Raw genomic sequence first — 15,167 nt, forward strand, 5'->3', positions numbered from 1 at the left:
AGATGAGTGAGTACAAAGGCCCTGAGTTCAAATCCAGCCAAAAAAGGTGCCTACAAAGAAAAGAGATCACCAGCATCAGCATCTAACACAGTAACTCAATAACATCATCAATCTTGAGTAGATTTTTACAACTTTCACTGTAAGGAAATCAAACCCCACAAGTAGCAAATATCCTCCCTAAGCCAACAACAAATACATAATGAGCAGTCTCTGTGCCCCTGGCCAAGGGTCAGATCCTAGCCCCAACGTGAAGCAAGCCTGGAAAGGGCTCCTGGGAAGGGCAGTATCATAGCTCAGAAGAGAGCAGCCAGCACTACTTCTATCACAACTGACCAGAGGAGCAGTGTCTGACTGCCACAGGAGAGGGACTGATGAACATCTATCTACCCGGCCTCTCCTGTCTTTTCCATTTGGCCTACGAGGATAAAGAGGAAGCCAGCATTTGAGACAGCACCTGACATAGCTCCTACAGATCAGATGAAAGGAAGAACACAGGTAGGACCTGAGGGAAACCACACACCCTGAAGACCATGGGGAGTAAAGTGGGGTTGGCCTGTCTGGATTCCTCCCTGTTGCTGCTTCTGGACCATTCAGAAGATGAGTTTTCATCCCAGCCTCCAATTTCCCTGTCTCTAAATGAAGGGAAAAAGTCCATCCAGACACTCCTAGAGAAAAACATGCAGGGAGATGATGGGCTGTGGAGGGTTAAAGTTGAGCAAGATGGACTCAGCTTCTCAGACTGGGCAGAAGGAGACAGCTGAGGAAAGAAGGCAGTTATTACCCTGACCACACTGACCTGTGACCCTCCTGGGAAAGTCCTGAGGGTCCAGCTCAGGCTAGTTGGACACATCCTCATGGGCACACGTCCAGTCCCACCCATATACAAAGCAGCCTGAAGTCCCACCCTAGACTATTTCTGGCAAGACCAGGCAGCATCCTAGCAGAGGGGAATGGGAAATCTCAGAGTAAAAGACCTCAGATGAGGAATCCCTATGCTCAGTGCCCAAAAGAAAGAGGGCAAGTCTACCTAGACTCCATAGAGTACATCACATCCCTCTACTTCTACCATAGTACCACACGCTCGAGCACAGAAATTAAGGCCCAGAGCTCTGAAAACCTCCACCAAGAAAAAAGTATATAAAGTTGGGTGTGGTGGTACATGCCTATAATTTATGCCTCTACTTGGGAGGTGGAAATCAGAAGGATGGTAGTTCAAGCACAGACTGGGGAAAAAAAGTTGGGAGACCACATCTCAACCAATAAGCTGGACGTGGTGGTTTATACCTATAATCTAAGCTACACCTATACAAGAGATATAGGTAGGTGAATAACTGCCAAAAATTTGTCCTGGGCAAAATGAGAGACCCTATTCTAAAAATAAATAAAGCAAAAAAGGGCTAGAAGTGTGTCTCAGTGCTAAAGCACCTGTCTAGTAAGTGCAGGCCCTAAGTTCAAACCCCAGTACAACCAAAAATAAAAATAAAATAAAACCAGTATGGATCTCAGCAGAAACACTCTACATTCTAGCTACCATAAGAAGGAAGATGGGTATTTAGCTATAGTAAGATGTTACTAACACTACCATAGACTGTCCAGAGATTCTGGAACACATACCTCTCAGGCCTGCATGGTCTGAACCACAGAGCAGGGTGCAGTAGGAACCAAAGGCTCTGAAACTGAGGGCCAACATGGAGCAGCAATGGACCCAAGCCCTGCCAGGCTGTCAATTCCCAGCCAACCTTATGGCTGGCCTCTGTCCATTCCTTGCAATGCTTCTCCACTCCTGATGGCCCTGGTTCCCTGACAGCTCAGACACTGGCAGTCAGCTGGCCTGGGCAGGAAACCCACATAGCCCATTCCATCCAAATCTGCCCCAGGGGGCTCGTCCATCCTCCCAGCTCTTACCCGACTCGTTGGGAGAGTTCATGCCGGCTCTGGGCCTGCAGGAAGCTGGCGCTGGGGGCTGGGACAGGAGGGGGTGAAGCTGCGATGATGTCAAGAGAGACAGACGATGATAACAGACAGACGAACGGGACAGGAGCCCGGGTCCCCGTGCCTCTAATACCCATCCAAGGCCATCCTTCGGGGCGAGGCAGTCAGGCACTCAGAACAGCGACCCTGGGGAGAGATGGAGCAGGGTTAGAGGCACCCAACTCAGAAATCCACCAAAGGGAACCTTGGAGCAGTCAGTTGACATCTGGGGACATCAGGGAAGGGACACCTGCTCTAGAGCACAGAAGGAAGTAGTGGAACTAGACCAGACTTTAGTCTCTCCTCTTCCTAACTGGTGAAGCTCCGAGTGCTCCAACGATAGAAAATGACTACAGAGTCCACAGTCAAACCAACTCCTTTGCAGGCATCGATGCCCACTGCCAGGTGAGGAGAATTTACAGACTCCTAGAGTGCCCAATGTGAAGCAGGAGTTATCAAAGAAGCTCAGGTAGGTTGCTTCCAGCCACTATACACCGCAGTGGGAAACACAAGGATGATCTGAAGACCATGGCAGAAGTTTAAGGAGAGACTAGAACCCAGCTCTAGTTTAGCCTAAACTGGGACTCACGGTGTGGGGGGGGGGGGGCAGTCATCTTTTCCAGGCCTCCTGAGCTTTTACCACTCACCTCTGGAAATGCAGACGTGCTCTGTCTCTGTCCCCATCCCATCCCCATCATCCAACTTAACAACAGATCAATGCACAAGAATGTGTTTCCAGGAACTAGGAAAGTCAGAGACATCCATCCTAGATCTAGTACCCCAGCCTGGGGGATGGGGGGGGTGGGGGGGTGCAGAATGTAAGCCCAGGGATTTATGTACAGCTTGTGTTCTGCCTGCTAAGCCATAACCTGACACATGCTGAGCCCACCAGAACAAGGGACACCTTTTAACAATTTATACAAGGCACTCATGGCAGCCAAGGACAGAATAGTAATGGAGGCTATATTAAAGGACCAAGAGGGGCTGGGAAGGTGGCCTAGCGGTAGAGTGCTTACCTAGCATGCATGAAGCCCTGGGTTCCATTCCTCAGTACCACATAAACAGAAAAGCCAGAAGGATGGGGCTGGGGATATGGCCTAGTGGCAAGAGCGCTTGCCTCGTGTACATGAGGCCCTGGGTTCAATTCCCCAGCACCACATATACAGAAAATGGCCAGAAGTGGCGCTGTGGCTCAAACGGCACAGTGCTAGCCTTGAGCAAAAAGAAGCCAAGGACAGTGCTCAGGCCCTGAGTCCAAGCCCCAGGACTGGCCAAAAAAAAAAAAAAAAGAAGAAAAGCCAGAAGGAGCATTGTGGCTCAAATAGTAGAGCTCTAGTCTTGAGTACAAAGAGATTCAGGGACAGAGTCCAGGCCCTGAGTTCAAGGCCCAGGACTAGCAAAGGAAAAAAAAAAAATGACTAAGGGTTTGCTAAACTGTCCCCAGCCCCAGAGTTAGTCCTTAAACCTCATACACTAGGCATGCGCCCACCTGGGCCCTTCCCTAAGCGGCTCATGATCCACCCAGACATGATCTCATTCATACACTTCCAAATGAAGGCAGGCCCACCAATAGAGGATGCCCAGAGCTGCTAGATGTTTAAGTCCTAACCTGACAGCTCCCCAAGCCTCCAGTAGGCATCAGCTCTGCCTCCTGGAGAGCCCCACCTCCTGGCAGGATTAATTCTCAGTAAGCCTCGAATTCTCATCAAGGATTCTCAAGGGTAGGGTTCAGGTGGTGCCCACAAACCCAGAAATCAGCTATGGCAGGGACCTAAAAACATGCTCACAACATGCACAGAGAAGACCCAGAGGTCCTGGGCCTGCTGCTTTCTGTTCCCACCCACAGGATTTGGACTCTATAGCTACAGGAAGGTTCATTCAGAATGAGGGGTCAGGGCTGAAGGGGCCAGGTGGCTCCAACAGGCACAGGTGTGGGGTAAGGACAAAGGAGGTTAAGCAGGGCTGGGGCCAACTTCAGGAATGCAGCAGGTGGGGCTGTTAGTGCCCTGGCAGGGCCCGTGTGGGCAGGTAGCTCAGTCAGTGCCCACACCAGGGCTGGCGCCCAGTCCTGCTCACACCCTTTCCCGTGGGCTGGGGAACACAGGTTCAGAAGTTCCCACGACTGACAGGAGCTTGGGCAGTCCAACCCATCTCCTTAGTGAGAGGCAACTTTGGGGGGGAGGGGGGCACTCAGAAGGGTCGGATGGCAACAGAACAAAAATTACACTCAGACCCTATCCCCCTCCCATTCCTAGCTTCACTCTGGGTCTTAAAGGTGCTGATTCTCATTAACTGGGAAGAAAAGGCAGGGGGCCGCTCCTTCAACTCACAATGATCTTAAAACCCAGCTAGGCCCTACTTCTCCCCACTCTATAAGACCCAGAAGTACCCCTGGGCCCCTACCGACCAGCAGAGAATCTGCCTGGATCTAAGATGGTGAGTTTAAGGCCATCCTGGGCTATATAGTGAGACTGTCTCGAAAACATAAAATAAACAGCCAGGTGCTGGTGGCTCACGCATGTAATCCTAGCTACTCAGGAGGCCGAGATCTGATAATGGTGGTTCTAAGGCAGCCCAGGCAGAAAGGAAAGTCTATGTGTCTCTTATCTCCAATTAATCACAGGAAAGTCCAAAACTGGAGCTGTGGCTCAACTGGTAGCCTTGAGCAAAAAGAGCACTCAGGTCCAGAGTTCAAGCCCCAGTACTGGCAAAAATTAATTAATTAATGCCTCCCAAATGAACGAGAGAGTCACAGGCTAGGGCTTCTTGGGAAACAAAGCCATGTTCATGGCCTGTCCCTGATCAGGACAGGCACAGATTCTTGTCTGGGGTGGGGCACAAAGGGGAAAGAGGGCAACCTCATGTTCAAAACCTGAGCTGCAGACCAGGAACTATGTGGCTCCTGGACCAAACCAGTGAGGAGCCCAGCTTCTAAGACCTCAAAGTAGGTAGACCTTCAGGCAGACCCTGCTCCCCTCACTCTGGTGGGACAACTTTCTTCCAGACAGATCTCTACATCACTACAGGAGGCAAACCCACCTTCCAAGCCAAGACAGCAGAGTAAGAAGAATGCAGTAAGGGCAGGATCTTATCCTATAGGCTTTGGCTAAGCTATAGGAGGTAGGGCAGAAAACCCAGGGAAACCCTCCTACTCTATCTGTGAGCAAGAAAAACTGCCAGGGTGGAGAAGCACAGCCCAGTGAGGCAGGCTAGAGCCATGCAATGTCCCAAAGGCCACAGGTTCACGATGCTACCCTGCAGGGATCTTGTCCCTCAAACAATTCCCTCTAAATTCCAGGTGTCAGGCTGGCCTTGGAAGGCCTCTCCAGTGCCTGGACTCTAGTACCTCCATGCCACCCAAACAACAAACAGCTCTGGCCCTGCAAAAGGCAGGCCCACGACCTGAGATCCTAGGCCAGGGCCACTGCCCAGTCCATAGGCAGCAGGGTCAAGCAGTCCTGTGAGTCTGATATTAGCTTCGCTTGCCCCAATGATTGCAAGAGAAAGCACCAAACCCAGACAATCCCATCCAAAGGCACCAAGTGCTCCTCATCTTGACTCCTGATCATAGCCATAGGAGCCCACTTTCTCCAGCCTCTGAGAGCTTCTATTGCCTTGTGTCTCTCCCAAACTGAGCCAACAGAAAACCGGGAGGATAAGAGCCATGCAGGGTGCTGACTTACATGTCCAAGCCCCAACCTAGGGAAAGGAGGAAGACAACAAGAGAGGAAAAAAGGCACCGGGCTGACAAATTCATTTTTGCAATCGGCCCATTTCTGTTTGTCTGCTCAGACGCAGCTCCAGGCATCTGCACAAGCCAGATGGAGGAGGCTTCTATTTCTAGAAAAAAAAAGGGGGGGAGGGGAAGAGGCGGAGGCAGAGGGCAGAGGAAGGGGTCTGTTTGCCCTAAAACCTCAGACAGAATGATACCCACTCCCCAGCACTACCAGACAGGGTTCCCATTCAAGAAAGGGCTGGGCTGAGGTGGGGTGGGGGAAGAAGAAAGGCATAGAAAGTTTAATTAGCCTAAGTCGGCTACAATAGGCCCCCTCACTGGCTGCATCAGGTTTTCATTCATGAGCAAAAGACAGTGCTCCAAAAATGCCAAGAACGGCCCCCACTCCCTGTCTTTCCCTCACCCCCCTCCAACCACCACCAACAGAAGTGCATCCTCTAGCAGGCTGGCTGAGCCTGATGCCGTGTTCCAGACATCCCTCCTCAAAGGGATGTGAGTAGGAAGAATTAATTATTAAAGAGCAGCTGGTACTTCAGCATTGACTGCACTACCCCCAGCTCCCGTGGCTGATCCCCCTCCCCCGCTGTGCAGAAACACAAATGACCCCCCACACACACCATTTCCAGGCCCCATTTGTAAGCACACAGTTAAGATGCCACCCCGAGGAAAGGGAAAGCAAACCTTTGTTTCTGCATCTACATGAGGTGGGTGGAGCATGGGATACTGTTGTCCCCCACTCCAGATTACACATCCAGCAAAAGTAGAAAGCTATACAGGGACCGGGAAAGCTTGCCCACAGCAAACACTTTCTCTTCCCCAGCTCCCAGGTAACTTGCACCTGGGATCTGTCTCTCTGGCCACGAAGATGTACACAATCCCAAGGCAGAGTGGAGGTGCTGGGGGCTTCTAACTCAGAGAGACCCCCGCCCCCACCTGCCTCATCAAGATGTAGTGCAAATCCAAGTTCAAGTGGGAAGAGGAAAAGAGAGTATTTAAGAAAAGAGAAAGGAGGCAAACCAAGATCTCCCCCCAAGCTTTGTGCTGAGGGAGGGAAAGGAAGGAGGGAAGTCTGGAATGAAGAAACAGGCAGCCCCCAAGATGGCTCATCCACATCCCAGCCCAGCCCAACATCTCAACAAGCAGCATAGGCTCGGGAAACTGAGGATTCTCTCTGCCAACACCTTCAAAATCTAAGAGGAGATCCAAGGTAGGACCTAGCCCCCAGAACCAGTCCTTCAGGGAACAGGGCCAGGGGTCCTCTGGCCAAGACCCTAACATCTCCCGCCTCCTTTTGTTTCTATGATCTAGCTCCAACTTCCTCTCCCCATGGACCCTGAACCTAACCACAACCCCACCACCACTACCACCACAGGCTCCAAAACTAATTCCATGTCCCAGAAGCATAGCAGTCACTGTCAGAGTGGTGGGTCCCTTTCACAACCCCCCTTTCTAAAGAAACTGCAGCTGCTACCCTTCCTCTTTAGGGACACAACTCCTCTCAGAAGACCAAAGACAGGAATATCAGGTGGTCACCTCCACTCCCAAAAGAAGCACTCTCATTTCCCCTCACTGCCCCCCTCCCATTCCCAGATTAATTACATATCATCCAGCCAGTTCTCATCTTCCCCAGGGCCCCAGGGAAGGGTGGGGTAGAGGAGCTGCCTCCCCCCCCCACCCCCAAGTTAACAAGGCACAGTCAACCAGTGCGCCTACCACCGTGAGACACAGACCTAGGATGAAAAATGGGGGGGGGGGGGGCCCGCAGGCATCCACCCCGACAAGGAGGGGGAAGCTCCAAATTATCTCCCTAGCTCCAGGGTGTCAGACAGAAGAGAGCAGGAACAAACGCAGTAACACCTCCCAGGCGAGGGAGTGAGAATAATAGGAGAGGGAAGTAAGGTGGGACACCCCCCCAGTCCCCCTCCTCCTGCACGGAAGTCAAGGACATAAACCAAGATGCGTTCGTAGCGACGGGGCGAAGCTCTGTGGGTGGGCAGCGCCCTTCACCTCAGAGTACCGAGAAAAAGGGTGTCCGGCGAAGAGGGGGGGGGGAATCTACCCAGAATCCGGGTGCAGGGCTGAAATCATTCTGCAGCGCCACACGCGCCGCTGGGGAGGGGACAAATCAGACGTCCCCGCCGGTCTCGGGGCGATTCGGGGGCGCGGGAAGATCGCCCCTCCCTTACCTGCAGAGAAGGCGCCCTGCACCGGAGGGAGGGCTGGGGAGGGGCGCGCGCAGCAAGCCCGAGGCCCGGCTCCGAGGCTGGCGACGCTCCCGAGGGGAGGGCGCCCGCCGGCTGGCACCGGGCGAGCGCCAGGAGGAAGGCAAGGGGGGCGCGGAGCGCGGCGCGAGCGCGGGGAGCCCGCGGGCAGCGACGGCGGGCGAAGGGGGAGCCGCCTGGAGTCCCGGGTCCCCCCCCGCCCCACGAGAAGGTTGGATCCCAGTGGGTGCGACGCGCTCACCCGCTGCGGCTCGAGCTCCGGCTTCGCGGGCGGCGGCGGCAGCAGCGGCGGCGGCAGCAGCGGCAGCGCCTCCTCGACGGCTCCTCCATCTTTGCGGCGGCTCCTCCGGCTCCGCTCGCCGCCGCCACCAACAACAACATTCGGAGACGTCACTCCCGTCACGTGACCCGGTCCCGAGCTAAAAATAGACCCAGCTTCACCCCCCCCAACCTCCCCCCCCCCCCCCGCTTCAACCACCGCGAACCCTCCCCTCCCCGTCTGCCCCTCCCCTTGCTGGGCGGGGCTAGCAGCGCCACCGTGACAGCTTCTTAAAGGGCCAGAGTCCTGTAGAAGGTTGGGCTGCAGAGGGGCTGGAAGGGAAGGGATTGGAGTCCCAGGCTTCCTAATGGAAGAAGAGCTACGGGCATGGGGAACTGGCTCTTGGGGCTTTGGCCTTTGGGAAGCAGACTTTGTTCTCCCCGCTTCCTCCACATCTTTTTCAAACCCCTGGATGGTGCAATCTTTGCCTGCCTAAGCTGCTTCCTAACACGCCCTCCAGGGAGAGATGATGGGGTGGGGACTGGGATAGATTCATAGGGGCTGCAGACCACAAGCCTCTGTTGGAGGATGAAGCTAGAAATGCATTCCTTGGCTAGGTCTCTGACTTGCCATTTCTGATCTGGTACTTTACATCCATGCCAGTGAAGAAAGAAAAGCCTGGAGAAAGCCAGGATATGGTGGTGACAGACCAGGGCCTTCAAATAAGGGCAGGCCCAGGAACCTGAAAGACTGCCAGTCCCTGTGGTGCCAGCCTTCCTCACTACACCACCCCTTGAGACACAACAAGAGTATATGTGATTAAACCTGAACAGTTTGTCAAACCCAGCAATTCCACTAGCAAAAATGTATTATCAGCAAATAAATATTATTGGGCTCCAAAATGAGCATAGGAGATTGTTTATAATAAAATGAAATGTTGTTAAAAAATCAATTAAATCCACAGTTGCTGGTGGCTTACACCTGTAATCCAAGCTCCTCAGGGGGCTGAGATCTGAGGATTTGTGGTTCAAAGCCAGCCCTGGCAGAAAAGTCTGTGAAACTCTTATCTCCAATTAACCACCAGAAAACCGGAAGTGGCACTGTGGCTCAAAGTGGCAGAGTGCTAGCCTTGAGCAAAAGAGCTCAGGGACAGCACCCAGGCCCCAAGTCCAAGCCCCACAGCCAACAACAACAACAAAAAAAAAAAAATTAAGAGAGAGAAAAAAGTTAAGTCCAGGGCTAGAGTGTGTAGTTGAGAATTAAAGCATGTACTCAGAATGTGAGAGGCTCTGGCTTCAAAACCACACAAAAAAGAAAACAAAATGTATAGTTCTACAAATGACAAGGTGCTCATGATATATTATTTTCTTGAAAAGCAATAATCCAATAAACATTATTGAATTGCTTTGTTGTAATTAATAACAAACTAGATTCATGAGAATATGTATGTATTGATAGGCAGGCGCCAGTGGCCCACACCTATACTCCTAGCTACTCAGGATGCTGAAGTCTGAGGATCACAGCTCCAAGCCAGCCAGAGAAGAAAACTTCTGATTCCTATCCCCAATTAACTATTTTTTAAAAAGAAAAAAAAAAAAGCTGGAACTGGAGCTGTGGCTCATGTGGTAGAGTGCTAGCCTTGAACAAGAAAGCTAAGAACAGCACCCAGTTCTGAGTTCAAGCCCCAGGACCAGCACAAGAGGGGTAGGGGAGAAAGAGAGCAAGGAAGAAGGAAAGGGAGGGAGAGGAAGGAGAGAGAGAATAGAGAGAGATAATGTGTGTGTCTATATACATATATACATACCTTGTTTTTGTTTTGTTTATTTTGCCAGTCCTGCAGCTTAGACTCAGGGTCTGAGCACTGTCCCTGGCTTCTTTTTGCTCAAAACTAGCACTCTACCACTTGAGCCACAGCGCCACTTCTGGCTTTTTTGGTGGTTAACTGAAGATAAGAGTCTCAAGAGGGGCTGGGAATATGGTCTAGTGGCAAGAGTGCTTGCCTCGTTTACATGAAGCCCTGGGTTCGATTCCTCAGCACCACATATATAGAAAATGGCCAGAAGTGGCACTGTGGCTCAAGTGGCAGAGTGCTAGCCTTGAGAAAAAAGAAGCCAGGGACAGTGCTCAGGCCCTGAGTTCAGGTCTCAGGACTGGCAACAACAACAAAAACAAACAAACAAACAAACAGACTTTTCTGCCCAGGCTGGCTTTGAACCATGATCCTCAGAACTCAGCCTCCTGAGTAGCTAGGATGACAGGCATGAGCCACCAGCACCAGGCAGTGTGTGTGTGTGTGTGTGTGTGTGTATGTGTGTGTGTGTGTCTGTCTGTATACATACATATATATGTGTATGTAGGTATATATATATTTTTTAATCCTAGAAGAATATGTATTACAATGCTTACTAGGTGTGTGTATATATATGTATGTATGTATATATTTTTTAATCCTAGAAGAATATGTATTACAATGCTTACTAGGTGCTGGTGGCTCATGCCTATCATCCTAGCTACTCAGGAGGTTGAGATCAGGCAGAAGAAGATCATGGTTTAAAGCCAGCCCTGTCAGAAAAGTCAGTGAGACTCTTATCTACAATTAACCACCAAAAAACCCACATATGGAGCTGTGTCTCAACGACTAGAACATTAGCCATGAGCGGTCAGGGTGGGGAGGTGGGGGGAAGCTCAGGGACAGTGCCCAAGCCCCAAGTTCAAGCCCTAGGGCAAGCACAAAAAAAAAAAAAGAAAAAAGATTTACTTTCTCCTTTGGTGTTTGTTTGTTTTTTCTGTTATCTTGTTTTGCAATAATTATGAGTTACCTACCTAGTCAAAGAAAGTAAAAGATGTTGCATAAAACTTTTTGTAATAAATAATAAAGTTTTTTTTCCTACAGAGTATTTCATGAATCTGTCCATCACCACCCCTTGTTCTATGCCAAAGACCCTTCACTTGAGGCAGTACTGGCCCATCCCCAATTCATCTACTCACTGCATCTACCCCAGCCTCCTCCAAAAACCAGAATAAAAATCTAAACAAGGAAGTTTTTGGGGTTTTTTTGCCAGTCCTGGGTCCCATCCCCAAGCTTCTTTTTGCTCCAGGCTAGCACTCTACTACTTGAGCCACAGCACCACCTCTGGCTTTTTCTGTGTCTGTGGTATTGAGGAATCAAACCCAGGGCTTCACACATGCCAGGCAAGAGCTCTACCACTAAGCCACATTCCCAGCCTTCAAGGAAGGGATTTGCAACTAACACCTACTATGTGGTCTAGAACAGTGATTTTCAAACTTACCATTGTAACAAATCACTTGAGGAACTTGTTCAAAATGCTAACTCTTCACCTAAGTGCTGGTGCCTCATACCTGAAATTATAGCTATTCAAGAGGCTGAGATCTGAGGATCAGAGTACAATACCAGCCAAACCAGGCAGACAAATCTGAGCGACTCTTAGCTGCAATTAACCAGGAAAAAGCCTGAAATAGAGAGCTGTGGTTCAAGTGGTAGAGTGCTATCTTTGAGCTCAAGGACAGTACCCAAGCCCTGAGCTCAAGCTCTAGTATTGTTACACATGTGCACATGCACATGTTTTTAAACTCATACTCAGGAGATTTTGCTGCAGCTAATCCTTTACTGGAATCGAAAGGGCAAATTTACTGAGTTCTGGAATGGAAAAATACCAGCCTCAACCAACAACTCCTCAGCTTTCTATATTCCAGCCTGTGGCTTTCTCTCTTGTCCCTCAATAGTGGGCTCCTTGCTCCTCAGGGCCTTTGCATGGGATTTTTTTTTTCTTTTTCTTTCTCTGTCTTTCTTTCCTTCTCCTTCTTCTTCTTTTCTGGAATGCCTCTCCCCCTTTAGCCCAGGTAGCTCTGTCAGAGATTAATTAAATATCACTTCCCAAAAGAGGCCTTCTGTAGTCCTTTCATTCAACCCTTGTTCCCTTGTTATGCAGGTTTTCATTGACCTGATAATAATTTGTACAAACAACTATTTATGGCATTATTGGTTCACTCTCCATATCCTTGCCCTAAACTATAAGTTTTCCTCTCCTTTCTCTTTTTTCTTTTTTTTTTGGCCAGTCCTGGGCCTTGGACTCAGGGCCTGAGCACTGTCCCTGGCTTCTTCCCGCTCAAGGCTAGCACTCTGCCACTTGAGCCACAGCGCCACTTCTGGCCGTTTTCTGTATATGTGGTGCTGGGGAATTGAACCCAGGGCTTCATGTATGCGAGGCAAGTACTCTTGCCGCTAGGCCATATCCCCAGCCCCTCCTTTCTCTTTTTTCTTATTTTCTTTTTTGGTGCATGTGCCTTGCACATGCTAAGCACATGGTCCATGACAAAGCTAACATCCTTCTGTCCCCTCCCTCCCCACAATGCACACACACTATAAGCAAGTATCTTGAGCATGGAAATCACACATCTTCTACAAGGAAGGCCTGGAAACTGAGAAACTTGAACACAATAAATGAGAATTAAGAGTTAGCAAAGAGCTGAGCACCAGTGGCTCACACCTGTAATCCTAGTTACTCAGGAGGCTAAGATCTGAGGATCGCGGTTCAAAGCCAGCCAGAGCAGGAAAGTCTGTGAGACTCTTACCTCCAATTAACCACCAGAAAAACAGAAGAGGCACTGTGGCTCAAGTGGTAGAGCACTAGCCTTGATTTGAAGAGCTCAGGGACAGCACCCAGGCCCAGAGTTCAAGCCCCACGACTGACAAAAATAAAGAGTAAGCAAAGAGCCAGGTGCCAGTGGCTCATGAGATCTGAGGATCATGGTTCAAAGCCATTCTGGGAAGAAAAGTCCATGAGACTCTTAACTTCAATAAACTAAAAAAAAAAAAAAAAAGCCAAAAGTGGAGCTGTGGCGCAAGTGATAGAGTGCTAGCCTTGAACAAAAGATGCTCAGTCAGGGACAGTGTCCAGGCTCTGAGTTCAAGCCCCAGCGCCAGCACAAAAACGAAGGAAGCCAAGAGCCAAGATGAGTGCTTTCAGAGATAATGGACTGAGCCAAAAAAACACCCTCTAGAGTCACCCCCTCATCACTCTGAGGCCAGTACTCCTGTAATTATGGGGCAATTTGGTGTTCCTTCCCCCCCCCACCTCTCTTTCTCTCTTAGGCAGGGCCTCACTATATATCAAATGCTGGCATTGAACTCAAGTCTCCTGCCTTGACCTCCTCAGCACTGGGAGCTGTCGGGTTGTTGTTGTGTTTTGCTTTTTTTTTAAACCTAGTCCTGGGACTTGAACTCATAGCCTGGGTGCCAACCCTCAGCTTCTATTCTCAAAACTAGTGCTCTACTGCTTAAGCAACAGCTTCACTCTTGGCTTTTTGATAGTTAATTGGAAGAAAGAGTCTTACAGATTTTCCTGCCTGGGCTGGTTTCAAACTGTGATCCTCAGATCTCAGCTTCCCGAGTAGCTAGGATTACAGGCCAGAGCTCCTAGTCCAAATCACAGCTCTTTTTGCCTTTGCAACATCTAGTCCATGGCCTCAAACATAATAGATGTTCAATAAAGGTCTGAGGACATAAAGAAATTTTGAGATTGTCTTCTCTTAAGATCTATCTATCTGACAAAAAATGAGCAGTAATTGTCTCCTAGAGCAGCTAAACTAGACATGTCCTATTCCATAGATCACAGACTGGGGCTCAGAGAAGCTAAAAACTCCATGCAAGAGAGAGCTGAGATTTAAACCCAGGTCTCAGTGGTCCTGAAAAAGGGAAAAGGGGCTGTTGAAGCTGGACTCCCAAACCCAGAATTCTAGTCCTCTTCTCTGGATGTTCTGAAGTGATCACCTCAGGCTCCCAGAAGCCAAGGTCCCCAGAAATCACAAGAATATACCTTGTGGGAGGCTGAGAGTGGTGGTAGAGCACATGTATAAGGCCCTGGGTTTCCTCCCCAGCACAGAAGGAAAAGGAGGAGGAGAAATGATTATTGGAGGAAGAAAAGGAGGAGTTGTTAGAAGAGGAGAAGGAAGAGAAGGAGGAGGAGGGAGGGAGGGAGGAAGGGAGGGAAGGAAGAAGGAAGGAAGGAAAGAAGGAAGGGAGGGAGGGAGGGAGGGAGGGAAGAATTAATACACTATATATAAGCCTTCAGATTTCCCCTCTCAGGTAAGTGGAGATTAAATTAATCTGTATTTTTTATGTTTCTTGGGTCTGTGGTAGGTAGCTTGAAGGACCTTAAAGTTCTGTATAGAATAGAAATCTCTCTCTCTCTCTCTCTCTCTCTCTCTCTCTCTCTCTCTCTCTCTCTCTCTCTCTTTCTCTCTTCCCAGTCCTGGGGCTTGAACACAAGGCCTGGGCACTGTTCCCAAGCTTTTTGCTCAAGGCTAGCCCTCATCACTTGAGCCACAGTGACTCTTCCAGCTATTTGGTAGGTCAGTGGAGATAAGACTGTCACAAACTTTCCTGCCCAGCCCAGTTTTGAACTGCAACCTTCAGATCTCAGCCTCCTGAGTAGCTGGGATTATAGGCATGAACCACCAGCAACACCCCCCCCACCACCACACATACACCCCACACTGAAATCTGTCTCCTTGATTATGAGTCCCTAGCCAGAGACTTCTGCCAGGACCATTCCCTATGGAAAAGGAAGTTGAGTGGCTGTCTCCTTAAACATTACCTTAATTTCTCCATGTAGAGTGACTCTGAAGAGGTGATCCAGTGGCAGATTGGCTCCAGCAGTGACTAGGGAACTTCTGCAGGGGGACCAGTGGTGAAATTGTCCCCTGGTAATAGGAAGTAAGTCTCAGAGGGGAGCTAGGCACTTAACCCCTAGCCTGACAAGTAGTAGCACAATTAGAGACTTTGTAAAGGGGCTTGGAGTGGCACGATGATTGGTACGCAACACTGCTTGGGGCTCTGGGAGTTATGACTCCCATTTGGAATCATGAGCATCTCCTGGCCATGACGTGGGGCAGGAGATAGAAGCCACCTTCCTCCCTGCTTTGGTGGGTAGATGTTGCTGAGCTGACAGTCACTATT

The 15,167-nt window shown here is 50.0% G+C and overlaps 1 protein-coding gene across 3 annotated transcripts in view; it reads right to left on the reverse strand.

Moving 5' to 3' along the window:
- Positions 1 to 8,324, reverse strand: part of Hdac5 (histone deacetylase 5) — a 37,570-nt gene extending 29,246 nt beyond the window's left edge. For all 3 annotated transcript variants that reach the window (XM_048367007.1, XM_048367006.1, XM_048367005.1), the window contains exons 1-2: positions 8,171 to 8,324; positions 1,906 to 2,118 (exon numbers count right to left, since the gene is read on the reverse strand). In XM_048367007.1, the coding sequence (XP_048222964.1) occupies positions 1,906 to 1,927 (22 nt within the window). In that variant the 5' untranslated portion in view covers positions 1,928 to 2,118; positions 8,171 to 8,324. The remainder of the gene's footprint in view (positions 1 to 1,905; positions 2,119 to 8,170) is intronic.
- Between the last annotated feature and the right edge of the window lie 6,843 nt (positions 8,325 to 15,167).

This window comes from Perognathus longimembris, chromosome 17, assembly GCF_023159225.1.
Source record: "Perognathus longimembris pacificus isolate PPM17 chromosome 17, ASM2315922v1, whole genome shotgun sequence".
NCBI lineage: Eukaryota > Metazoa > Chordata > Mammalia > Rodentia > Heteromyidae > Perognathus > Perognathus longimembris.